Here is a 27,683-nt window from a genome sequence, read left to right as displayed (position 1 = left end):
CTGCAACATGAGGAAGTTCCTGGGCCAGGGATTGGACCTGAGACGCTGCAGTGACAAAGCCAAATCCTCAACCTCTAGGCCACCAGGGAACTCCCGGATATATTCTCCTAGCCAGTGGAAAGCACCTGTTGAATGCATAGTGAGGAAACAGATGAGAAAGGAAGGAACTTGTGGGGCATGTCAAGTGTCAGCAACAGTTTAAACTGAGAGTCCCCTTTAAGTAGCTAAATGATTCATTAGTTCCATTCAAGATCATTTACAACCTTAGGAAAGTCAGGAGACAGGGAAGCGGAGAAGAAGAATGAAGGATGAGAGAGGCAGAGACTACAGGGTGTGAATGAAGGAAAAGGAAGCAGGGTGCTATGGTGGAAGGTGGCAAAGTACAGTGGTTCCTTAGAAAAAGGAGGGGAGGAGGGTCTGAACTGTGAGATGGATATCCAGCAGCAGAACTTGTCGGCGAAGTACAGCCTAATAATCGCAGTCTTACTGTTCTCATTGTGAGGAAGGCATTCAGGACGGAGTTCCCTGGTTGAGCAGCACTGTGTGTTCCCCTCCGTGAGTGGTCATGGGCATATGTGGTCAACTGCAATTGAATATACATGCATGTCATAGAAAGGTTGCTGTTTTAGGGGATGGTGTCATATGGGCCAGAAGGGGAGGACTGGAAAGAAGAAGAGAGCAGGGCACGGTATGGGGGGGATCAAGGAAGCTGTAGGCTGATAGAGTCCATTAGAAATTTACAGGACCTTGAAGCTAGATGTCAGAAGGATTAATTAAGTTGAAGTAATGGAGAAGCAGATTCAATAAAGACCAGACTTTCTCAGATTTAATGAGTGACCAGAGATCTTGTGGCTCTCTGGTGCATCTTCTGAGCCACAGGTGTGGGATTCTGCATTTCTCGCAAGCCCTCAAGGGATGCCCAGGTCGCTGGTCTTCAGGCCAGTGTGCAGACTTGTGTTAGAGAAATCTGAGGGACAAGTCATTGGCTAGTTCAAGATATAACATGATTAAGGAAAAGCATTCTTTCCGGTTCTTTTTTGGTCTCCTTCTTGCTTTTTCTGGCCTCACCCAAAGCATTTGGATGTTGCCGGGCCAGGGATGGAACCCACACCACAGCAGCGACCTGAGCCACTGCAGTAGCAGTATCCAGTCGGGAACCTGCCAGGCTGCAGAGCACTCCTGTTTTTCTTTCTGACCATGTTTATAGCTAGAAGGCAGGAAAGAGGTGAAGGAGGGATTATCCATGTGAGATGCTACAGCCAAGCAGGAGGGAAAAAGGAAGTGGTGGGGATGATCCTTCAAAACACGTAAAAGGGGCAGAATTGAGACCACAGATCTAGAGATTGCCTTTGAAGAGGGGAGGACATGGTGAAAGGAAGGAGGAAAGAAAGAAAGACGTTAAGTGGATGATTGTGGTGTTAGTGAGGAAATTGGAGAGAATGCCTTACAAGTGGCTTCAGTGTATTTGTATTTGGCTCTTGTTTTTATTAAGAGGGCTAATTTTTTGTTAAGATCCTTTTGAACATTGGCATGAGATACCAAACCCAACAGATTGTGGAAACAGAAGAAATGAATAGATTCACTCCCTGAATGATAAATTGGTATTATCAGTAAATGCTACACTGATTTTTAAATACAAAATATCACTGATATCTAATATGGCTGTTGCATTTGAATTTATTTTGTCCTTTTTGACAACAGTATTTCAATATTGAATATTTTCTATACATTATTCCTCAGATGTGCCTCATAGACCTCCTTGGGCGAGTGGATCAGGCAACTCTAAGAGGGCTAAACGAGAGGATCCAAGAAATAGAGGCATAGAAGAGGCCCACACGGGTATGGAAAATTGAATATTTCTATGCAGTATTACTCTGCAAGTATATATCCCAGATGGTCAATTCCACACACTCTCTCTGATGAGAAATGAATTGTACATTCAACTGAAGTGCCATCCCAAATGTGTGCCTCCTAAATCAGAGAGCAAATTGAAGATGATGATAAACGCTTGCAATATAATGGGGGTCCATGCTGCCACGGTATTGCACGAAAGAGAGGCTGTTGCGTTTTCCCATCAGCTCTCACTTTATCCCCTTGGGATCATGATCTATTCCTCTGATTAGAAACGACTTTTCTCTTTATCAGCCAGCATGTTCACATTGCTGTGTGTGCACTTTGCTAGTGCAAAATCATTGGAAACATAGCATTCCTTCCTTTTGAAATCTTAACTGCATGTTTTGTTAAACCTACATGCCTCTTGCTTATTCCAGGTCTATAATGAATGCACACTTCTCTCGGGTTCCTGTCCCTGTCCTAACTCCCCGCACCCAAGAGAGAACACCAAAACCTAACACACTCATTGTCAGAGCCAAGCAGCCGAACTCTACTTGGTACTGACTCTGCATAAATGAATACCTAGCTTTCGTGTTTATAGCTAATTGATACACGTTCGTTTTGCCTTTTAGCTTCTCCGGAAAAACATCCTCACTCGAAGGTAACGCTTTTAGACTTTTAGCTTGAAGTAAGAACTACAGATTTTATCGTGTGTATGTTATTTTTAATCAACTCTATTCCAAACCCATTCAGCCTCCAATTGGAGTCAACAGTGCTGTTCGTAAAAAAACAGTTGGAACAAAGAATTTGCAAGCGTCCAGATCAGGTAAATTTCGCAATACAAATGTAACTCTGAAAAGTAGGACACTAAAATAGTTGAAATGCTCACAGTCTTCTTACTCATGATTCTGCTACTATTTTTTTTTTAATTTAATGGGAGGATTTGAGGTAAATAAGGTAGATGTTACTGTTGGTATCTAAGCTTTGAAAGGTATTTCCAAGCATAAGAAACATAGATTTCGTTGTCTATTTATGCAGTTTTTGGTTCCTGTTTTTAAAATAGAGACAAACAGCAGCATGCCATTATGTGGAATGCTAGTTGAAATGGATTCTCTCTCTCTCTCTTTTTTTTTTAATGTTTTTATTGTAGTTGACTTACAGTGTTCTGTCAAGTACAGCAAAAGGACCCAGCCATGCACACATAGGCATTCTCCTTCACATACCATCGTCTGTCATGTTCTGTGACACATGATTGCATGTAGTTCCCTGTGCTGTCCAGGCGGACCCCATGGCCTATCCATTCTAAAGGCAGTTATGTGCATGTACGAACCCAAACTCCCAGTCCCTCCCACTCACTCACCCTCAACATGGGAAGATGTGAAACAGGAAAACTGCAAAATAAATAGGAATAACTTCAAGCCACTCCTGTAGATAATTCCCCTTCTCAGTTGCTACCATTCGTAAAATATTAAGCAGAGCCTTGTTCTCCAAGGACCCAGGATTTATGCCTTTGTTCATTAATAATGATTGCTCCTATGCAGGGCCCCGATCATATTAGATCCTAAGTATTTCTGGAAACATCTCCTCAGTTGAAGCCTGGACCGGCTTTTTTGCTTATTAAAGCCTTCAGACTCATGTCCCTCCATTTATTTGTATGCCTTTCAAATGCATCCCTCCCACCACACTTAGAGTGATCTGTCTCAAGGGCATGTAGGACCGTGAACCACTCTAGAAAGCAAATGAATGTCCAGGCATCTTACAATGACGTAAAAAGTATTCATAATCGGACTTTTGCCTGACTCTCTATCTCCAGCCTTTTCTGGCTGTCCTTTGCTCCAGTCATCTGAACAGCTGTTGAGACCCTCCTCACCTCTTCCTGTAGTGTAGACAAATGTTTACCTGACTGCATTCTTCTCTTCCTGCCTCAGAACAGCCTTGCCTGCCCTCTCTCTTTCCTGCCCTCTGTTCCTTTGAATCTGACTGACTTCACTGCTGACTCACTTCAGGCATTAACTCTAGAAAGCCATCCCTGACACCTTTTATCTATATTCTTCTTCTTCTTTTTATGCCCACACTCATGAAATGTGAAAGTTCTGGGGCTGCAGATCAAACGTGCACCACAGCAGTGACTGTGTTGTGTCCTTAACCACTAGGCCACCAGGAAACTCCTTTAAATGCTTCTGAAACATCAGTGCCTAGTACTGAGCAGGAACTCAGTAGACAATTATTGAGTAAAAGAAATAAAGACTGTTTATACAAAGATTATTTAAAAAAACTTGTCCTGGAGTTCCCACTATGGTCCAATGGGTTAACCATCCAACTGCAGCGGTTTGGATGTCTTTGGAGCTGTGTGTTCAATCCTTGGCCCTCAGTGGGTTAAAGGATCTGGGCTTGCTGGATAGGCAGGTCTCAGCTGTGGCTCAGATTTGATCCCTGGCCCAGGAATTTCCACACGCTGTGGGAATAGCCAAAAAACGAAACAAAGCAAAAACAACAATGACAACCAAGAAGAGCTTGCCCTCTGCAGTCTAGAAGAAAAGATAATAGATATCTAAAGAAATGATTTGCACTTGAGGAGGAAAAATTGACTGCAGAAATCAATAAAATACTATGGCAGCTCCAGGGGAAGAGATACTTATTTATCTGGGAGAAAATAGCCATAATCAAGGAGGCCTTCCCAAAGCAGGCTGAGTCTGAAAAACATGAAATTTGTCAGAGCAGTAGAGGAATGCATTTCAGAATAAGGAACTGATAACAGCGTAGAAGTAACACCAGTTTGGGAAACCATGGATAATTTTGCAGTTGAGGTTTCATGTGTTGTTAAAAAGGTGCGCTTATCTTTGCTGTACAGCAGAAATTGGCACAGCATTGTAAATCAACTGTAATAGAAAAAATAAAAATCTTTAAAAAATGATTTCATGGAGTTCCCGGCTTGGCACAGCACAAATGAACCCGACTAGGAACCATGAGGTTGCGGGTTCAATCCCAGGCCTCGCTCAGTGGGTTAAGGATCCAGCATTTTTGTGAGCTGTGGTGTAGGTCATAGATGCGGCTCCAATCTGATGTTGCTGTGGCCGTGGCGTAGGCAGCAACAGCTCTGATTAGACCTCTAGCCTGGGAATCTCTATATGCTGCGGGTGTGGCCCTAAAGGGACAAAAGACCAAAAAAAAAAAAAAAAAAAAAAGATTTCACTTGAAACATTAAAAAGGTACAATTATGAGGCAAACAAGAGTATATTGTAACTTAGTTTGCTCTCTGTTTTTTCGTTTGGTTGTTTGTTTTTTGCTTTTTAGGGCCATGCCCACCCACGGTATATGGAAGTTCCCAGACTAGAGTCAAATTGGAGCTACTGCTGCTTCCACAGCCACATAGGATCAGAGCCATGTGTGCAACCTACACCACAGGTCATGGCAACACTGGATCCCCAACCCACTGAGCAAAGCCAGGAATTGAACACGCATCCTCATGGATCCTAATTGGATTTGTTTCTGATGGGCCATGACAGGAACTCCTGTCCTGATTTATATGTTTCTATTTGTTCACCGATGCTTGGTGGATGAATTTGCAAGTGAATCTTTGGGGTGTTTGTCTTTGACCTGGTGCCATCTGTATTTCCCAAATGGCTTGTTGAAGTTGTAGATAGTTAGAAGTATTTCTTAAAGAAGAAATATGTGGCTAAGTTTTAAGCTTAATTTAAACTGTCAGTTGATAAACTGTTGGTTTTCTTAATCTATTGTGATAAAGATTCATTTATCTAACTGTTCTAAGTAGTTAATTTTAACTAAACATTTAGATTTGTCAACAGAACAAGACTTAGAAATGAAGTCAGAGGAAGAGCAAGAAAGGCCTGCTGGAAATGAAAATAACCACCCACAGGTGTGTAAGACTGTACATTTAAATATCTGGTTTAATTCTGTTTTCAGTGCTTTAATAACATAGTTCAGGTGAAATTACCTTTCCAACCAGCCGTTTAGAGTCAATAGACAAAAATTTAGTATTTGGTTTTTATAGCATTTCTCCAGCCATAAACCTTAAAAAAATATTGTTAGAGTCTAGGAGTTCCCGTCATGGCCAGGTGGTTAATGACTCCAACTAGGAACCATGAGGTTGCAGGTTTGATCCCTGGCCTTGCTCGGTGGGTTGAGGATCCGGTGTTGCCGTGAGCTGTGGTGTAGGTTGCAGATGCAGCTCGGATCCCATGTTGCTGTGGCTGTGGCATAGGCCGGCAGCTATGGCTCTGATTCGACCCCTAGCCTGGGAACCTCCATATGCCATGGGAGCGGCCCAAGAAATGGCAAAAAGACCAAAAAAAAAAAAAAAAAATATATATATATATATATATATATATATATATATATAGTTACAGACTATAATAATCTGTAATGAAACTCTATCCTTGGTATTGAGGCAACAAAATCTGCTCAATATTGTTTGCTTCTTTTTTTTTTTCCCCCTCTTTTTGCCATTTCTTGGGCCACTCCCACGGCATATGGGAAGTTCCCAGGCTAGGGGTCTAATCAGGGCCAGAGTCACAGCAACGAGGGATCTGAGCCGTGTCAGCGACCTACACCACAGCTCATGGCAACGCCGGATTGTTAACCCACTGAGCAAGGGCAGGGATCGAACCCTCAACCTCGTGGTTCCTAGTCGGATTCGTTAACCACTGCACCACGACAGGAACTCCCCTCCTTCTTCCCTTTTTATAACATCCTCCCATGATAAAGAAAGTGATACCTGGAGTTCCCATCGTGGCGCAGTGGTTAACGAATCCGACTAGGAACTGTGAGGTTGCGGGTTTGATCCCTGGCCTTGCTCAGTGGGTTAAGGATTGGCATTGCCGTGAGCTGTGGTGTAGGTTGCAGACGCGGCTTGGATCCTGCATTGCTGTGGCTGTGGCATAGCTCATCGGCTACAGCTCCGGTTTGACCCCTAACCTGGGAACCTCCATATGCTGCAGGAGCAGCCCAAGAAAAATGGCAAAAAGCCAAAAAAAAAAAAAAAAAGAAGTTGATACCCAATATCGAATCATATGATGAAGCTGTTGAAATTATGACCAATATAATAATGATGGCTACTGAGTTAGAATCCTTAAGGAGTCATCAGTCTAGTGGTTCAGAATTGACAGTTTTCAACTGCCAGTCGCAAATGCCCTGATTAAAGATTCATGTTGTCTTGTGAGCTCTCTGTGATTGACTTCAGAATCTACTTCATTCAGAGAATGGGGTCATACAGTCAACCTGATTGCCTATTAAGAGAATCAAACCTTCCAGGGTTGGATTTTTTTACCAGGGCATAAACAGTAGGTTTCTAATGAATGTCATTTTAGGATGGAAAAATCAGTAACTACTATCCAAGTTATTTTAGCCACTCTCGCTAGTGAATATTAGAAGGTAATATAACTGGCTGCAACTTGATATATATATATCAACGTATAGCAATTTGTAGTATAAGATTTGCATTAACATTTAGGAATTTGTTCCTCTTTCTGATTAAGGTTCATTGATTTTGGCTACTACTAATTTGAAGTTAGCCTATTCTCCAGTTATTAGTCCTTAATAAAAAAATGCTCACATGCACTGTGAGTGTTTTTTAAAGTGTAATTTTAAAATGTGGCTTTATAACATTAAAAATTCTCTCCTAATTCATTTTTGTGAGATTTAACACATAAGATTTGTTCAATTCAAACAGACAATGATAAAATAGGTTTGTGAGTTCAGGTTTTTCTCCTATTGCAGGCTAAGGCAAGTTACTTTTCTCTTCTTAGTTGTATGCTCTAGTGATTTGATAGTAACTAAACCTAGAGTAAGAAATTTATGTTTCAAATATTTTCTAATTTTTCTTTATCCATACCTGATTATTTATGGGTAAAGTTATTTTCAAACATGTACCCTGACAGAAAAGATATCTGAAAATCAAATCAAGCCAAGTACCTTCCATGTTTGCATCTGCAAAAAAGCCCTCAAGAACCAGAAGTGAATAAGGAATGTGATAGAGGGGCCCTCTCTGTATATTCAGGACTTACTTGTATACAAAACTATGAGGAAATGTGGTTCAGGCAAGGCAAATTAGAGTAGAAGGGTCATTTCAAACCCATCACAGATGAGTTCAAGCAGAAGTTTGGTGCAATTTGTGAAAAATACAAAATTCCTCTTGGTCCTGAGTTAGAACCACCCGATGCTAACTCTAAAGTAGGAGCAGACTTACAGGAAATACCTTCTGGTCTGACAAACAGGACACTGGATGATGAGGGGGAAAAATACTGGAGTATCTATCTCTGTAGTATTCTAGGCCTTTTCATAACAGAAATAGCCCATTCTCAAAAATGTTTTCCATCATATTCACAGGCATGGCTTGCTTGTCATCTTCAAAGCTTTACTGGAATGAAAATAAATTAGACAGTGAAAGGGATAAGCCAGGCACTGCACAAGTTTTTAACAGAAATGAGGAGAGTTCGTGTAAAATTTAAAAAAGGAAGGAACCCCGTAGTTATATTTGAAGTCAAAGAAGACCAAAAATTTGATGTACACATGTTACCAAATAGGAACCAAACTACCACTTGCTGGAAACCAGACATCAGACACCTGCCTCCGTCTAGTGATGGCAAAAGCCCTTTGGATTTGTAGCTTGCTCCCTCCACTGAGATGAAACGCATGATTCAAATAAAAAGTCACACTATTTCAGTTGTTGTAGATAGTCCTAAGAAAATCCAACCTATACAAGCCTGGTTCCAGGAGTCCTTGCATGCAGATCATTGCAGTGCTAATCACTATAAAAGCGTGGAAGCTGCATTAGAAAATGGGTGTTCTTCGCCAAATAGTACCAGAACATCCAAGGTATATCTAAATGAAGAATTACAGCAAGATATGCAAAGGTTTAAGCATGAGATAGGCATGTTGCCCGTAGGGATCCCAGCTCTGGAACAAGAGAAAATTCATCTTCAGAAAGATGTAGAGCTTCATTTGTTATGGCTTTGGTTCTTGCCTTAATCAGTTATCTGATCCATTCTGATTTTCCACTTATGAAGATTTCCATATAAACTGGGGTCATCTAAATATGTAATTGGGTGGAAATAGGAATTTCTTCCATCTAAATAACAGGAGTTCATGAAAATATTTTCTTGGGTTTTATTGCTCAATCAACCCAAGTGTCTCTCTGTCAGTCTTTCAAGTGGGCTGGGAAACTAATTTAGCTACCTTGTGGCCTTGTGAGCCAGAATAGGCACAAAGGGAGTTACTTAAGAAATATATTAAGCTGGAGGGTTGTTTTCTATTTAAAATCTATTGGCTTAAAACTAAATTGCATTCCCACAGAATGAGAAGGAAGCCGTGATTAAGAGAAGGGGCTGAAACCCATGTTTCCACTAATCTGTTTATTGAGCCTTCCTGTGTGCAATCTTACCTGCTTTACTCAGTCCCTAGCCTAGGCACTTCGAATCCCAACATGGCCTTTTCAAGATATTTTTAATAACAAACGCATGGACTCATACATATTCTTTAATTACCACTTCCAGCTGTTTCTGTTGAGTCAGGCCTTTACATTATGTTGTTTCATGAAATATGGAAAGTTTGACATGTATGATTTTATCATATAGGTAGTATGAGCCCTCAGCAAAAAAAAAAAAAAAAAAAAAAAAAAAAAATCAGTATTTTATCTCCAAAGGAGACAACTGAGTTTTGAGGTGTGTTATTTTTTTTTTCTTCCAGTAATAGATTATTTGTTTATTTGCTTTATTTGTATAAGAGGTGCTTTCAGTTTCAAAGGTAGGCAAAATCTGGAGATATTCTGCTTTAAAGGGAAAAGGAGATAAGCCCCACCCCCCAATTGAGGAAGGCATTGAATTTCTTGACCAAAAATCACACTTTTAACACACCTGGTTAATATGATGTTTATTTGGTAATTTATCAGATTCAGTGTTGTAGAATTGTATCATCTCTTTGTGTGTGTGTGTGTGTGTGTGTTTTGGTTTTTGTTTTTTCTTGGGCTGCTCGTGAGGCATATGGAGGTTCCCAGGCTAGGGGTCTAATCGGAGCTGTAAGCCACCGGCCTACGCCAGAGCCACAGCAATGTGGGATCTGAGCCCATGCCTGTGAACTACACCACAGCTCATGGCAATGCTGGATCCTTGACCCACTGAGCAAGGCCAGGGATCGAACCTGCAACTTCATGGTTCCTAGTCAGATTTGTTAACCACTGCACCACGATGGGAACTCCTGTATCATCTCTTTTGATGCCATAAAATGCTAGGGAATGCTCCATTAGGGCTCTTGGACAAATCATTTAACTTTCTTGGTTTTATTCCCATTATTGGTAAATAGTGAGGCTAGAGTAGATAATGATCTCTATACCATCCAGCTATAGGATTTTATGGTTATCGAATATGAAATTGGAAAGTATTACTCATTTTCCAGCATTCCATACAAACTAACAGCTTCTCAGTTTCACTCTTCCCTTGGTGTCTGGGTAAACATGGGTTCCTCAATTTTAGTGAACATCATTATGTTTTTGAACCCCCCCCCAAAAAAAAACATTGTAAAAGGCCAGAAGAATATCTCCACAGGGAGAATATCTTTAGTGTGGAAAGAAGAAAGTTTCCTTTTTGTTATCAAAGAGTCGCAGCCTCTAAATCTGGCTGGTGAAGAGAAAATCCAGGTTGTAAAGACAGAAGAGGACAAATACTGTGTCCTGGCCTTTTTATTGCTCTGTCTCTGCCAGACAGATGGGGAAACCTGGATGTGCATATGAAACATAACCAACATTAAGAAAGCTCTGTTTGAAATTTTGGGAATTCTGTTTCTTTTCCTCAAAGAGGAAGAAGCATAATTTACAAAAAAATCAATGACTTGTAATGATAAAATCAGTATAAATATATTTTTAGCCATTAAAACCAGAGCAAACTCTGAGTCAAATGACAAGATTAATGCAAACCGAGAAGGTCTTTATAGTGAATAAAGTAAGAACAGTCATCTTCAGTGTCAAACTTTCACAAAAGGTTGAAGCAGAAAAGAAGGAGCACAGAAGCAGTGTGATGGAAGCGTCAGAGAGCAGACGTGATGCTGATGAGAGTGGGTTACTTCAACAGAGGCAGAAGGGAAAGACTCATACCCAGCAGTTTCCTACTATGGAGAATGAAGATTCTGATAGGTAACCTATATCAATATGTAACAGTAGACAATTGTTATTTTCCTATCAAACCAATTCACATTTGAGCTGATGTTCATAATTAATGAACTGTATATTTCCCTAAGACTATAGTTATTTTAAATACTCTTGTCCTTTAGCCTTAATACTAGAGTTAATTGGTTCCCACTCCACCTTATCACAGGGTTAGAGTTTCCTGGATTTGCCTGGATGCTGGTCTGTACCATAGATGGTGTCATCTATTTCAGTATGTTTTATGTTTCAAGTTAGCGTCCGTCCACTTCAGCTTCACGACTCCTTTCAGCATTTCTTGGGAGGCAAGTCTAGTGGTGGTGAACTCCCTCCACTTTGGTTTGTCTGGGAAAGTCAATCTCTCCTTTATTTGTGAAAGACAACTTTTCTGGAATAGAGTGTTCTTGCTTGGCAGTTTCTTTCTCTTAGCGCTTTGGGTATGTCATCCTCGTCCCTCAAAATTCTTTGAGAGAATTATTGGGGGGTTCCCTTAAAATTTACAAGCCTCTTTCTTCTTCCTGCTTTTAAGATTCTTCATCTTTGAATTTTAACACTTTTATTATAATATCTCTTGGTGAAGATTTCTTTGTTTGGTGATGTATGAGCTTTAGCCCTTTGGCTGCCCAAATCTCTCCCAGGTTTAGGAAGTCCTCAGGCATTTTTTTTTTTTCCTTTAAATAAGCTTTCTGCCACCTTCTCCCTATCTTTTCATCTCCCTAGCTTCACCTTTCTCCCTATCTTAACTGCAGTAATTCATGCATTGCTTCTTCTGATGATACCTGGTCATTCACATGGGCTTCCTTGACACTTTTTCATGCTTTTGTTCCTTCTTCTCCTACAGATGATTTAAAAGTCCTATCTCTTAACTCATAGGCTCTTTCTTCTGCTTGGTCCATTTTGCTATCAGTGCTTAGTGTATTTTTCCTTTCATTCATTGTATTCTTTAGCTCCAGAATTTCCATTTGGGTTTTTAAAAAATACAACTTTATATGTATATGTAGTTATTGTTCCTATCTCTTCTTAAATGTCTCCTTTTGTTTGTGTATTATTTTCCTGATTTGGTTGGACTGTGATTAGTGGAAGATTATTGTGATCCTTTGATGTTATCATGTTTTCTTGATGTCATGTTCCTTAATGTTTTGCATTGCTGTCTTTGCCTTTGAATTCACAGTTTCCTCTTCCAGTCTTTAATGACTGCCCTCTCCAGTGTGTCTAAGCTTGTACACTTCATTGGTGTGCTAGAAGTTCTCTGCTGGAAACCTGGATTTCCACAAAGGCTCTCTATAAACTATGAGTGATTAGCTACAACAATGTTTCCAGGGGTTCTGTGGATATGGCTAAGTGTGGCTGGAGCCAATTCATGGGGCAGGCAGTGTCCACTGCTGGGATGGGGTCTGTTTGTCTGTTACTCAGGATGTGAGTATGCAGGACTCTTTGCAGGCCCCTTGGTGTCTGGAGCTGGATCCTATAACCCCCACAAACCGCTTTGGTCCATGGATTGATTCCACACTGGGGTGGGGGGAGGCACATGATGAGGCACCTCTTTTTCAGCCATGATGCTGCCTTCATCCCAGCATGTGGGTGTTTTAAAAGTAAATATTTCTTCCTCAAGGTATTTCCTTGATTGCTTCTTTCCTGGCTCATGTGCCCTGCGATATATTTCTAAAAAATCATTTGAAGTAAGCATTGTTATATTTAAAACAAAGAACATATAGTACAAGTCTAAATATAGTCCCATGTCTAAGTGCCATTTCTTTGAGACACCGAACTCTAGCTTTTTTTTTTTTTTTTTTTTTTTTTTTTTTTGCCATTTCTTGGGCTGCTCCAGCAGCATATGGAGGTTCCCAGGCTAGGGGTCTAATGGGAGCTGTAGCCACCGGCCTACGCCAGAGCCATAGCAACACAGGATCCAAGCCACGTCTGTGACCTGCACCACAGCTCACAGCAATGCCGGATCCTTAACCCACTGAGCAAGGCCAGGGATCAAACCCGCAACCTCATAGTTCCTAGTCGGATTCGTTAACCACTGAGCCACGACGGGAACTCCTGAACTCCAGCTTTTTAGCGTAACATTTGTGGTTCTTCAGATGTCCTTGTCAGACTCATCTCTCTGCTTGCTTTCATGTAGTTTGTACTTTTCTTTCCAATTCCTTAGAAACACCTCCATGTCATGTGCCTCATCGTCATGCTCCCATTCGCCACTCTATGTAGAATGACTTTCTCCCATTTCTTTTCCCCATGACTTCCTGTTTTATTTTACCTCTTCTGTAAAAATTTCCTCATATTTACTTACAACTGTCATATGAGAACTACATATCACATTGTATCATCACTGTAAACTGTCTTTGAACCAAGAATTTGTATTTCCTTGTATACGGGTGGTACTTCACAACTGCTTTGTGAAGCAATCAGTGACTTAGAAGGATAAGAATTGGAATTTCATGACAACTGTTTTTAACTATGAGTAGAATTTTTAGAAAACATTGGCTTTTTAATGGATCTCTTTTTCAAAGTAACTGTCCTGGCATGCCCATGAAAGAAGTATGGAAAAAGAAAATTGAAAAAAAGACGTCAAAAGAAGTTGTGATTCCATCAATATTGGAGAAGGCTGATTCACTTACTACTGGTTTACTACACATGAAAAAGGACAGCAGCTTAAGTGAAAGAGATCAGGATGATGGCAGGTAAAATCTACAAATTCTTTATTTCTAGGTGAAAAGATAGTAGCAGTGAATACTTCTGGAAATAGATCAGCATAATATAGTATACAAGCCAAGCCAAGCCAAGAGAATGCTCAGCTCTATCAGGTGAATGCTGCTGAAGAGCTGAGATGGGGATGAGTGCCTTTGATTGGAAGTAGTTTCAAGAAATAGGCCCCATAGCAGGTGCCCTGGAGTGAATAAGGGTAAACTCCTTAGAGAATATTTACTGGCTGACAACTGAAGAGGAATGTGGAGTTCAAGGGAGTTTTCTTTCCTTTCCTATGTGAAGATGAGTGTTTTAGGGGTTTTCTTTGTTTGTTTCATGTTGGAAATGACCCAGGAGAGGACCTGTTTCTTCAGTTTAGTCGTGTTTGCCTTTCTGGCGTTGGAAAGCTTATTGATTGTACTCCATTATCTTTACAATAGTGTAGTAACCTAATTGTCCACAATATCTCTATTCGTGAGGAGTTTATGTTAAGGGCTTGTTCACTGGATGTGAAGGGGAATCATCTTAAATAACTGAATATGCAGATGGTTACTGAGAAGTTATCATGCATGGATATTAAAAAGATGTAATCACAACTATACAAACACATAGGACATAGTGAATAAGACTGAATCATTCTTGATAATTCTTGATATTACAGGGTCTTTAACAGGATGAACTCATGAATAGCTGTGGTTTTGTGAGGTACTTGACTCGGACTATATTAATTTTACTGTTTAGACTCCATGGAAAAGGGGAAGCCTTCTTTACGTACAATAGGAAAATAAACTATTGAACAGCCTCTTACAGATTATTACTTATGAATTATAAAGCTCTAAATGACCAAAGCCATGCTTCCTGTGCCAAACTGTCATTAACATGCACTGTGTGCTCAAGGAATGTATATGAAATGCATGAGTAAACAGCTGAATGGGTGACTAAATGCCTGTTGATGAATGTCTTTAGAAAAAGCAAGTCTTTGCTGAAAGTTGATTTCTCATATTGGCTAGGTCTGAAGTCTATTTTTTAAAAGGCATGCAAGATTCAGAAATTCTTGACAATTATAGCTGGACATGGAACAATAATATGGATATATTTGCTATCATATTATTGAAATGTCTTAAAAATAAAGAGGACGGGGAGTTCCCGTCGTGGCGCAGTGGTTAACGAATCCGACTAGGAACCATGAGGTTGCGGGTTCGGTCCCTGCGCTTGCTCAGTGGGTTAACGATCCGGCGTTGCCGTGAGCTGTGGTGTAGGTTGCAGACGCGGCTCGGATCCCGCGTTGCTGTGGCTCTGGCGTAGGCCGGTGTCTACAGCTCCGATTCAACCCCTAGCCTGGGAACCTCCATATGCCTCGGGAGCGGCCCAAGAAATAGCAACAACAACAACAAGAACAAAAAAGACAAAAGACAAAAGACAAAAAAAAAAAAAAAAAAAAAAAAAAAAAAAAAAAAAAAATAAAGAGGACGTTCTCAGCATATTGTGACACACAAGTGTTGAAGATTCCCTGGGTTTGAATTCTGGGTCTGGTACTGAACAGCTGTCTGGGTTTGAGCCAGCTGCTTAGCCTTTCTGTGCCTCATTTTCTCTCTGTGTAAAGCACCTAATGCATTGCCTACCTTCCAGAATTGTTGTGAGGATTAAATGCCATTTAGACATGTAAAGTGCTCAGAATAATACCCAACAGTTGTGTAGTAAGTCCTTAAAAAGCCAATACCATGCTATTTTGAAAAGGGTTTCTTTCATGTAAGGACTTAAGTGATACTTTCCGAATAGTTGTAGTGCCATGAAAGCTCTTTTTTACTGCAAATGACAACAAAAACCCCTGATAGATTTCTTCCTGTCAAATAACGCAAGTAACCTTGCTAATGCTTTTCCTTTTCCTTCGCTCGTTTGCTCTAACTTTAATGCTTTTGTTATTATTATTGGTGGGTTTTCTTGATCCTTTAATATGATTCTATGTATTGAAGCATCCCTTTCATAGAATCTCAATTGCCAATGCAAAGAATTTATATAAAAACAAGGAATTTAGTTATTTTTGTATGTTAAGTATTTGATGTTTGCTGAAACGAATGGTTTGTTTTTTCAGGCATGCAAAGAAAATATCTAATGAAAAGAACAAGGTATTGTAAAAACTTCATTATAAAAAATATTATCCTGTAGTAAAAAATACTTTAAAATAGGTATAGTGGAGGGGGTTCCTCTGTGGTACGGTGGCGTAAGAATCTGTCACTGATGCAGCTGTGATATAGGTCACAACTCTGGCTCAGATTTGATCCCTGGCCTGGGAACTTCCAGGTGTTTGTGCAGCTAGAGAGAGAAGGAAGGAAGGAAGGAAGGAAAGAAAGAAAGAAAAAGAGAGAGAGAAAGAAAGAAAGATCAAACAAATGAACAAGAAAGAAAGAAAAGGGGGAAAAGGTATAGTGGAAAAGTAGAGGAGTTCCTTTTGTTGCAGCAGGTTAAGGGCCCAGGTTTGTCACAACTGCACCTTGGGTTGCTGCTGTGGCATGGGTTTGATCCCTGGCCCAGGAACTTCCCCATGCTGTGGGCAAGATTAAAAAAAAAAAGAAAAGTAAAGGAGAAATAGAAAATCTAGTTTTGTTGTAGTGACATTTGCGTTAAAAAAATAGTTTAGGAGTTCCCTTTGCAGCTCACTGGGTTTAGGCCCCAGTGTTGTCTCTGTGGGGATGCAGGTTCAATCCCTGGCCTCGCACAGAGGGTTCACATTCTGATGTTTCCACAAGCTCAGGATAGGTTACGGATGTGCCTGGGAACACACGTTGCCATGGCCATGGCATAGGCCTGCCAGCTGCAGCTCCCATTTGACCCCTAGCCAAGGATCTTCCACATACCCTGCTGTGGCTATGAAAAAAAAAAGTTATAGAAACACTATTAATAAATTTATCCTTTTCATAGCAATCATTTCTTTGAAGAAGTATCTATGTTTTTGTTTCATAAAAGATGGATATTTATCAACTCTGTACACTTAGTACGTTCTCATAAGTATTTGTTGGGCATTGTGAAAAAATGATTATTTGTTTGTAGGTCCCAGGGCAAGTTAATTCTGTGGATGACCTTGGTGACTTAACTCTGATACCTGAAACAGCTTCTGAGGATCGTGAGTTGCTTTGCTCCGAGTCTAAGACTTCTGTGTTGCTAATTGAACAACCTGGCCTGGAGTGTAAAGGTAGGACCGTTGTACAAACTGACAGCCTTTTTGTGTCAAACGTTCTAATATACACAGAGCTGTACACGGAGCAGTACTGTCCAGTACTGCACACGGAGCATGGATATGTTACTGTGCTGTTCAAGTGTGAGACAAAAGATTTCTATGAAAGTATAATGAGTTATTATATGCTCTCAGCCAAAGGGCAGTGATAATTCCCACTCACTGTGTTTTTCTGTTGACTTGGCTTCTCGCCTGTGCCTTCACCCAAGGTCAGTTGATCACTGGCCTCCGAGAATGCTGACGTAACCTCAGGACTTGCTGCCCTGCATTTCCCCCTCCTGGAACCTTGGTGTTCACGGTAACCACCATTATTAGGTACGTTTTTTTTTAGAAAATTAGGTCTTGTCATGTTGGCCCCTTGCTTACAGTCCAGCTGCTGCTTCTCTTTGCTGTGTGGTTAAAGGCCACAGTCAATCCTCTGGCTTCCTCTTGTACCCATTTTAGACCCTTCTTTCCAGGGGAACTTTAGAATCAGCTTGTCTCTTTCTTTAAGAAAAATCTGCTAGTCTTCTGCAAATGAGTTCTGGATCATGTTGCATGTACCGATTTCTTTGGGGGAGAACTGACTTCTTAACAATAGTGAGTTTTCAAGCCTTGGAGAAAGACCATTTCTCCATTCCTGCAGATCTTCCTTGAATTTCTCCGTAATATTTTGGAGTTTTCAGTGTATCGATGTCTCCGTCTTTTATGTGGTTACCTGTATTTCTTCTTTTTCAGGGCAGTTGTAACTAGTATATTTTAAATGTTAATTTCTGAGGGTTTATTCTGATGATAGAAATATGGTTGGATTTGGTATATTGATTCTGTGTCTTCCAACCTTACCAAGCTCATTTAGTAGGTCTTGTGGATTTCTGGTAGATTCTCTCAGATTTTCGGTGTGACCAAAGGTTGGGAAGTTTCTTCATTCCTAAACTACTCTCTTACTGAAGACAGTTCATCTTCAAGACTTGCAGCCAGCCAGCATCTTCTCTGTCCAGCTAACCAGCCCATGAAGTTGTGCTGAGAGTGTAGTAGCACAGACAGCACAGACATTTATGGAAGTGTCTGTGTTTTGGGAGAACTTCACCAAAGCAAGCAGCCTGACCCACAAGGTGGAGTTTGCTAACTCCTATTAGGAAACCATGCTGCCTGCTGATTCGCAGCCAGTTTCACTTCTTCATTGCCCCTCCGATGCCTTCTGTTGCTTGACTTTGACCATGGCACTGGCTGGAACCTCTGGTATTGTGCTGAAGAGGAGCAGAAGAAGCTGTTCCTGTCTTAGTCCCTGTATTCTGGGAGGAGCATTCCGTTTCTCCTCATTAGATACAGTGTTGGCTGCGGGTTTAATCATAGGTCTCCATCATCTCGGAGAAGTTCCCTTGTATTCCTGGTGTGCTGGCAGGTTTTCTCAGGACGATGTGGAGTTTTGTCAAGTGCATCTTTTTATCTACCGACAGGATCGTATGGTGTTTCTTTTTAGTTTGTTAATATGGGGATTGACCTAAGTTGATTTTGAAAGAGCGAAACAGCCCTGCGTTCTGCATTCTTGGGATAGACCCCATTTGGACAGATTATCCCTTGAAGGTATTTTTGGCTTTAATTGGCTGATGTCCTATTTAGAATTTTTACCCCCGTTTTCATGACATAGCTTTCTTGGAATACCGTTTACTGGTTCTGGTTTGAGGATAATGCTAATTTCACAGAATGAGTGGAGCACTGTGAGGCATCTTCCTTGTTTGAGGAGAATTTATGTGGAGTTGGTATTATTTCTCCCAAAAGCATTTGGTAGATTTCACCAGCGTAGCCATCTGGGCCTAGAATTTTCCTTTGTGGGAAGGTCTTTCCCTGGGGCTCTCGTTCCTTTTTCAGATAGAGGGCTATTTGGCTTACTTGTTCTTTCTGCATTGCGCTTTGGTAATTTTTCTCTTTCAAGGAACTTACCCATCTCATCTGAGTTGTCCAATTTGTTGCCCTAAGGTTTATGATATTACTCTGTCATCCTGTTCATATGGGTAGACACTGTAGCAAGATCACATTACTCCTTTTGGAAAGTGGTAATTTGTCCTTTCTCTCGTTGTTTCCTTACCGGCCTGGCTAGAGGTCTATCCCTCGTAGGGATCCCCTGGAAACATTTGTTTTCACTGAGTTTTCCACATTGTGTTATTTGTCCTCTTTCTCATTGAGTTTTGCCTTTGATGTTTCTTTTTTCCTTTCTTGTGATTTCTTGGAGTTTAATGTGCTCTTTTGCTGGTTTCTTATGGAGCAAGCCAAGGTCACTGATTTGAGACCTTTCTTCTTTTCTGAACCAGACATCCAATGCTATAAATTTCCCTGGATGTAAGCAGCATCCCATCGATCGTGGGATAACGTGTTTTCACTTTCAGTTCCACTCAAAATGCGTTCTAATTCCTCTTCTCATTGCTCCTTTGACTCAAGGGTTATTTAGATTCCAAATATTTGAGTGTTTTCCAGAGGTATTGTCATTCTTCATTTCCAGTTTCATTGCTTTGTCATCAGGGAACACACTCGGTATGACTTAGATCTTTTTGGCTTGCTCCTTTTATTAAGCTGTATTTTATGACCCAGAATATAGTCTCTTCTGGTAAGTGTTCTCTGGCTACTCGAGAAGAATATTGGTGTTCAGGTCTATCATATCCCTGCTGCTTTGCAGCCTGTCAACTTTATTGAGGGAGGGCTAGTGCCATCTCAGAATATAATTGCGTATTTGTTTCTCTGTGCAGTTCTCTCAATTTTTGCTTCATGAGTTTTATGAAAATTCAGTTATTTATTTTTTTAATTCATTTGTTTTTGGCCCTGCTGGTGGCATATGGGAGTTCCCAGGCCAGGGATCAAACCCACACATCCACAGCAACCAAAGTCACTACAGTGAGAACAGGGGATCCTTAACCCACTGCACCACTGGGGAACTCCCTCTTCTCATGTTCTGACCTGTGCTGTCTGCTTTGGTTCCACCAGACTCTCAGTGTCATCACGTCAACTCAGGGAGCCTGGTGGCCTCCAGGTCAGCTCCTTCTGCCTGTGTTGGGGCCTGGACATTCTCTCAAGGCAGTGAGCTGGGGTGTTGCTTCAGGCTAACCTCGTGTGTTTTCAGGGAACATTGTCCTTCCTTGCCTGAAGCCCCTGGTCTGGAAAAGCATTTGTTATGTATTCTGTTTGTGTTCCTTTTGCTTGTTTCAGGTAGGAAGGGAATCTTGCACATGTTCCTCTGTCTTGGTGAGGAGCAGATGGCAGGAGGACGTGGGCACAGGCTGTGCACTGTCTACAGTGTTCTTCTTCCTTCTTTGCTCCGTGCTTCTGGCTCAGCCTTCATTTCTCAGTGTGGTCATCTCCTCCTTGGGGAATCTTCCCTGGACCCAGTCTACATCCAGTTACGTTATTGATCATGGACCTCTCTTGTCTTATAGTACCTCTCTGAGTTTTTCTTTGTTTGTCTCTCTCTTCTACTAGACTTGAAGCTGAACAAGAGCCAGGGGTCTTGTGTGTTTTATCTGCAGAGCTTATTCGCATGCTTCCACATTATAGATATCCAATATGTATTGTCTCATGTTATGGATGAGTGACTGTACAAAGCACCCCACCCTTTATCCACAAGAATTGCTCATGTGTTTTGTTTCTGTTTTTCTTTTCTCCCAAATGTAGGTTCTCTTAGCTTAGGTGCAGTTTTTGCATACAAAAGATTGCTAGAATTGAAAAACAACCGATGTGAACTCCTTAAAGCAAAAGTTAAAAACATGGAAAGTACGATCAGTGGCCTACAAAAGGAGCTATCAGAAACAAAAGAAGTGAAGTCCCAGTTAGAGCATCAAATGGCAGAGTGGCAAGGAGAGCTCTGCAGCTTGAGGTACTGAGCATCTTGGTTTTACCATTTAACTGTTTTCATGATGCAGTTATAGAAGAGATGTTTTATAAGTGCTATCTTACCTTCTAGGATTTTAGAGGGGAAAATCGTCATTAGTATTGTGGACCGTGAGTTCCTGAAGATAAATTAGCAAGTTCTTAAGATTGAAAACATCTGATAATTTAATGCATATAATTGCACATAATCATTGTCATGACCATACCAACGTCCACCTTATAGATACCACATTCCTTAGTTGCCAGACTGAATTTTGGTCATTTTTCATTTTCTGTATTAGTATTAATGATACAAGGAACATCTTTTCTATAAATTCTTTAATATTTTATGACTTGGATAAAGTATAAGAACTTGAAAAAAACGTCTACAATCCAGAATTCTGTTTTTTGTTTGCTTGTTTTTTCCTTTTCTGGTTGTACTCTTGGCATGTGGATGTTCTGGGGCCAGGGATCAAAGTGGCAGTGACATGGAATCAAGCCAGGTCCTCCACCCCATGTGCCACAGTGGGGACTCCTCAATCCATTTTTCTGAATTGTTCTCAGAGAAGATTCTATTACTTTACATTCCCACTCACAGACGTATGAAGTGGCCCTTTTTCTCAAGGCAGAAATTTTTTTAAGTATTTTTCAGTTGTCTTCTTAGCACGTGTGGATAGAATAAAATGTAAAATGGAAAGTGATTATTGATTAGCTTATTCAACATCTTTCTCATATGTAGATAAAATTGCTTCTGTGGTCTATGCTGAAAGGGCATATTTTTCTTTAGGGTTTAATTAAAATGTATCCTGTCTTGTTGGGGGGAGGGCTGATTTTAAAATGATTTACTAAATAGTGTTTAACAAGATAAGTTGAAAGTGTTGCAAAAGAAAAAAATACAAAGTGCAGGGGAGGTAGTTCCTGCTGTGGCACAGCAGGATTATGATCTGGCATTGTCTCTGTGGTGGTGAGAGTGGTGATGTATGTCAGAGCTGCGGCTTAAATTTGATCCCTGGTCCAGCAACTTCCGTATGCTACAAGTGTGGCCAAAAACAGAAAAACAAAATTGTAGGACAATAGATATTAGACTCCTTCGCCTGGTTTGATTCTAATAATTTCCGGATAGATGTTCTGTAAAAGACATCTACAGACGATATTACGCACTGTAGATGTAGAGACTTGCAGATGCAAAAATAGCCACAGAGGTTATCTTGCACTCTAAATCATTTGGGGGTACACATAAGCGTTCAGGAAGCTGCACTACCATTTCTAGTGAACTTGTAAACTTGTTTCTAAACAACAGCTTCCCCTTTTAATTAGTAACAAAATCATCCATTCTAATGGAGCGTCGTTATGACTGTGTGGGACATAAGTTTAGTTTTCACCTCTAATTTTCCTGAATAATTTCAAAATTTCTTTCCTACACAATTCACTAGTTACACTGGATTAAAACTTACTAAGTAGCAGAATGTTTTTCTTTCATTGGTATCTTTCGCGCCCGCGCGTGTGTGTGTGTGTGCGCGCGTGACTTTTTAGGGCCACACTCAGCATATGGAGGTTCCCAGGCTAGGGGTGGAATCAGAGCTGTAGCTGCCAGCCTACACCATAGCCACAGCAATGCCAGATCTGACTCGTGTCTGCAACCTACACCACAGCTCACAGTAGCGCTGGGTCCTTAACCCACTGACTGAGCCCAGGGATCAAACCGGCATCCTCATGGATACCAGTCAGATTCATTTCCGCTGAGCCACCAAGGAACTCCCTCATTGCTTTCTTTTAAGTGTTTATATCTCTGTGAAGAGACTGATGTGACAAATTACAAATAGGAGACCTACCTGCTGTGTAGCACAGGGAATATATCCAATCGCTTGTGATAGAACATGATGGAAGATAATACGAGAACAGACTGTACATATTTGTATGACTGGGTCACTTTGCTGTAAGGAGAAATAGAACATTGTAAATCAACTACAATAAATTCAGGGAGTTCCCATTGTGGCTCAGTGGAAACGAATCTGACTAGCATACATGAGGATGCAATTTAAATCTGATCCCTGGCCTTGCTCAGTGGGTTAAGGATCCAGCGTGGCCATGAGCTGTGGTGTAGGTCGCAGACATGGCTCAGATCAGGTGTGGCTGTGGCTGTGGCTGTGGTGTAGACTCGTGGCTACAGCTCCGATTCCACCCCTAGCCTGGCAATCTCCATATGCTGCAGGTACAGCCCTAAAAACAAAAAATAACAATACTAAAAAATAAATAATTTAAAAATCGAGGAAATGAGACTTAGAAATGCAAGAAAAGTTGGAGAACAGAGACATTTCCTTATAATAGTAAATCAACTACTGAAGAACAAGATCATAAAATGGACTTTTTTTTAAAAGAGGAAATTCTTTTTTTTTTTTTTTTCTTTTTAAAGTGGAAAGAAGTTTTTTTTTTTCCCACTGTACAGCAAGGGGGTCAGATTATCCTTACATGTATACATTGCAATTACAGTTTTTCCCCCACCCTTTCTTCTGTTGCAACATGAGTATCTAGACATAGTTCTCAATGCTATTCAGCAGGAAAAAAAGAGGAAATTCTAAGGTAAGCATGTTTACCTACAGATCGTCCTTACAAAAAGAAGAAGAGGAAAGAAAAGAAACAGATATGTTATATGAAGACATTACAGAGCGATTAAGAGAAGAAGAAGAGGAACACAGGAAAGATGTTGAATTGAGAGACCAACTTGAACTCACTCTCAGAATACTAGAACTGGAAGTGCAGACTGTGAGAAGTAAACCGACCCAGGTAAGTTAATCTTTGGTGAAACTTCCATATTTCGAACACTATTTCACCCATGTCATTTATCCTATCCCTTTGATTTAATATGTGTCATTTAGGTTTAAACCAATAAAAGGTTTTCTCCTCTGAAATATGAACTATGATATTTACAGATTAAATTATTAACTTCGTGCAATTCTTGGCTTCTAATAGATGCTCTGTATGTATTTTATGAATGGAGGAATGCTAGGTAAATGGAGCTAAATCATGAATGTAATGATTGGCATTTTTGGTCCATTCAGCAAAGTGATATTCTCTGTTGTTGTTTTTTGTCTTTTGGGGTTTTTTTTTTTGGTTTTGTTTTGTTTTTTGGCCACCCAGCAGCAAATGGAATTCCCATGCAAACCCAAGCTGCACTTGCCAGGGACCAAACTTGTGTCCTGGCCCTGCAGAGATGCCACGGATCCCACTGAGTCACAGTGGGAACTCCAATAAAGTAATACTCTTATTTCAAATCCATGGACTCATTTTGGCTTTTTGTTCATTCATTTGGCTCTGTTTGGGCTCTGCCTACAGCATTGTGGGTCAGGGATTGAACCTGCACAGCAGCTGCGACTTGAGTCACAGCAGTGGCAACCCTGGATCTTTAACCTGATGAGCCAACAGGGAATTCCAATTTTGAGGGTGTTTTATGTGAAAATACAGGCTAAATTAAAATACAGTGCCTTTAGACTGTGATGGAACAAGTTATATGTTTTTAGAGGAATTTACTTTCCCCATACCTTACCTGCCTGTATTTTTTGCTCTGTGATTAATTTAGCTATCATTTAATTTAAAAGTTGAACTGTTCGTGTGGAATAAATATCTTTGTGCTTAAAGGAAGGCCACTTCCTTTCAACATATTCTTCCTTCAATTTCTGCCCTTAAGCTTATGACTTCTTTTAGAAGGTGTGAGACCAAAAACCTAATGAAATGTGTCCACAGGTTGTAGAAGATTGTGTGTGTGTGTGTTTGTATATGTATATATTCTGAGGACCAACACTATGTATTCCAGATGCTAGAGAGGATTTTTAGAGCCTATGTAAGTATATTTGTGGAGGCAGGTGGCATTTCTGGCCCTTTGGGTAAAGTAACATTTTTTGGTAACTTTTATGGCTGCACCCAAGGCACATGGAAGTTTCTGGGCCAGGGATTGAGTGCACTGCAACTGCGGCAGCACCAAATCCTTGAACTCACCGCCCCTGTCTGGGGATCAAACCCGTACCTCCATGGTGACTTGAGCTGCTACTTGAGTCTGATTCGTAACCCACTGAGACATAGCGGGAACTCCTAAAGTAACCCTTTTAGTTCCGATCCCCATTGTCTGCAGCAGTCATGTCGTGACATTCACAATGGCCTCATCCAAGGAGAGGCCTTTAATGTTTTCCATAGGAATTGATGAACTCTCCATAATTGCAAAGCTACTAGTAGTCATAATAGATATTCTTGGTTTCGCCAGTGATTTTACTTCCTCGATAGATTAACCGGGACATCATCCCTTCCACCGATGGCAGGGAGGAAGCGGAGGGCCAGTTCAGAGACCCTGTGTTGGATGTCATCCTTCTCCTTGTGAGAAACTTACCACTTTGCTCCATGTGGTATCCTGTTTCAGTGCAAGGAACTTTTGAGAATAGTGATAGATATGCCACAGTATATGCTTAGTTACAATGTATTTATGGAGAAGTATCTTATTTTTAGTAAAAGAGTTCAATCGAATGTCCCACCTATTTCCCACTGATTAATATTCTAACATTAATAAGAGGAAATAAAAGTTATTGCAGCAGCAAATACTCTCATGATTTTCTAAGAAGAGCTCTATGCATTTGACCTGATTTACCATTAGTGTATTCACCAAGAGTGAAACCTCAAGCTTATTTTGGGTTTCTATGTATCATACTCCAGAAGTACTTGTGGTTTCGTGTAAGCCGATTCATAGTAGAAACAGAAGACCTTGCTTATGTTTTTAATCTCTTCATCCTAGAAATGTCCTAGAGAGGGAATCGATGTTTGTAGAAGTGCTTAGTACAGTGGCTAGCTTTGTCAGTTATCAGTAGGTGTAATTCTTGTAACTGACTGTAAAACATGTTAGGAAGTTTAAATATTTATGAACTATTATTCTCTGGAGAGAAGAAAACATTTTAGGAAATTCGGTCTGTTCAATGCATGTACAGAGAAAAGGCTCTTCCTGTGGGGTGGCTGGACACATTAGACAGCAGAAGCCATGCGTAAGTGGAGTTAGATTCATTCCTTTTTTATTAGATGCCTTCTGGGCTTCTTGTAATTCGGAGAAAAGTCCTTTCTAATCCTGAGCATTTTAAAAATTCTCTTGTGGTTTGGTTTCCTTTTTCCTTTTCATGGATTCCTTATCTTCCATTCAGTTTTTGAACTTCAAGGGATTCCTGCTTGTGGAAAGTCTGAGAGATGTATCCAAGCTTTATTTCTGTCCAGTTGGGTTTCCACTCACTGCAGTCTTCTCATTGTATAAACACATAGACTAGTGTTTCATTTCAGAGGAAAGCATGGGTCAGTTTATTGCGTACAGGCTAAAAATCTCCTTTGCTTTTACTTAGGTTTCTGATAGTCACGAAAAAGCAACAAATCTGTTACATGAAAATCTCATGATACAGGATGAGATTGCCACGTTAAAACGAGAAATAGACACAATAAAAAATGAGAACCTGGAAAAGGAAAGGAAATATTTAGAGGACATTGAAATTGTAAAACAAAAGAATGATGAACTTCAAAAGGCAATAAAACTTAGTGAGGAAAAATTGACACAGACATACAGTGGACAGCTTCATGATCTGACAGCTGAGAATACAAGGCTGAAGTCTAAACTGAAGAAGGAAGAACAAAAGACAGAAAGCCTGGAAACAGATGTTGCGTTATATTGTTCCAAGCTGACTACTGCCATGAGTGATCATGAGCAAAGTCAGACAGCAAAAAGAGACCTGGAACTCACCTTTCAGAGAGCAAGAGGTGAGTGGCTATGCTTACAGGACAAAATGAATTTGGAGATGTCTAACCTGAAAGATCACAACAAGCTACTTTTGCAGCAATTGTCTGAAACCCAGCGTAAATTCAGTAGCCTAGACATTGAGATGCATCACACGAGAGATGCTCTCAGAGAAAACTCTTTGCTGTTAGAGCAGGTACAGAGAGAACTGAGCCAAGCACAGTGTCAGAAGAAGGAAAGTGAAGACCCATGTCTATGTGAACACGGCAAAGTGAAGGAATACATGGGCAAGCAGGAGCGCTTGGAGGAGAGATTAGCCCAACTAGAGAGTGTAAACCTGTTGCTGCAAGAACAGCTGGATGATGCAAAAAACAAAATCGAGAGCAAAGAGAAGATGGTAATGGGTAGCCAAGAACGGTTTCAGGATATCCTGAAGACCCTTCAAGACCAAAGGGAAAAGGAAAGTCTGATGCTGGAGGAAAGCCTTAAGAAGTTAACCAATGAGCTTCATCTTCTCAAGGAGAGGCTGTCTCAGGCTGAAAATGTGAAAACACAGAGAGCAGTAAGTATCCAGAAAGAGAAGGGATTCTCAGACTTGCTGAAGGGAAGTTCAGAGTAACATTTACGGTGACCACAACGGAATCTAGTTGAATGTCAAAACTGATATCTATATGTCTGTATATCTATATGTATATGTATATGCTATCAATCAGCTTAAAAGCCTACCTTGTAATCAGCAAACAAAAATTAGACCTGAGAGGTGCTTGGCTTTGGGTCAAGACATTGTGTCACCTATGCAGTTGTAAGAGATGATGTTATAAATTGTTCGTAGATATAGACGTTTGTTAACGATGTACTGTTACGGTGCCAAGACGATAATTTCTGTCTCTGTGTCACCACATTGTGAGAGCATGATGGAGAAGATAAGTGAAATGCTCATACCTCAGATGAGTACTTTGATATTAAGATTCGGTTGTGTGGATGACCTTGCCAGCCCATCAAGATTTCCCAGAGGGACTCATGTATGAGTGCTGTGTCTCATAGTTCTTTTCCTTCAGTAGCTTTTCAGACCTTTCTCATTGGTACAGTGTTATTTTTATTCATGTCCATTTGATGTAAGTTTGGAAATATTTCAATCTCAAATCATGTATTCTTATGGCGTCTCAACTCTTTAAAGGCATCTCCTTTTCATC

At 40.5% G+C, this 27,683-nt stretch overlaps 1 protein-coding gene across 1 annotated transcript in view; it reads left to right on the top strand.

The window, feature by feature from the left end:
- Positions 1-27,683, top strand: part of LOC146395161 (uncharacterized) — a 100,055-nt gene that overhangs the window by 58,342 nt on the left and 14,030 nt on the right. The window contains exons 40-50 of the mRNA XM_085004278.1: positions 1,741-1,839; positions 2,466-2,494; positions 2,587-2,659; positions 5,628-5,710; positions 10,824-10,975; positions 13,498-13,668; positions 15,765-15,798; positions 16,721-16,862; positions 20,544-20,745; positions 23,339-23,522; positions 26,105-27,052. Of these exons, the coding sequence (XP_084860404.1) occupies positions 1,741-1,839; positions 2,466-2,494; positions 2,587-2,659; positions 5,628-5,710; positions 10,824-10,975; positions 13,498-13,668; positions 15,765-15,798; positions 16,721-16,862; positions 20,544-20,745; positions 23,339-23,522; positions 26,105-27,052 (2,117 nt within the window). The remainder of the gene's footprint in view (positions 1-1,740; positions 1,840-2,465; positions 2,495-2,586; positions 2,660-5,627; positions 5,711-10,823; positions 10,976-13,497; positions 13,669-15,764; positions 15,799-16,720; positions 16,863-20,543; positions 20,746-23,338; positions 23,523-26,104; positions 27,053-27,683) is intronic.

Source organism: Sus scrofa, chromosome 17, assembly GCF_054392235.1.
Source record: "Sus scrofa isolate SSC_HxYL_T2T_F1_AM1 chromosome 17, Sscrofa_HxYL_maternal_Yorkshire_Landrace_v2.0, whole genome shotgun sequence".
NCBI classification, from domain to species: domain Eukaryota; kingdom Metazoa; phylum Chordata; class Mammalia; order Artiodactyla; family Suidae; genus Sus; species Sus scrofa.
The sequence above is the reverse complement of the archived record's forward strand: the minus strand, read 5'-3'. Positions and strand labels throughout refer to the sequence as shown.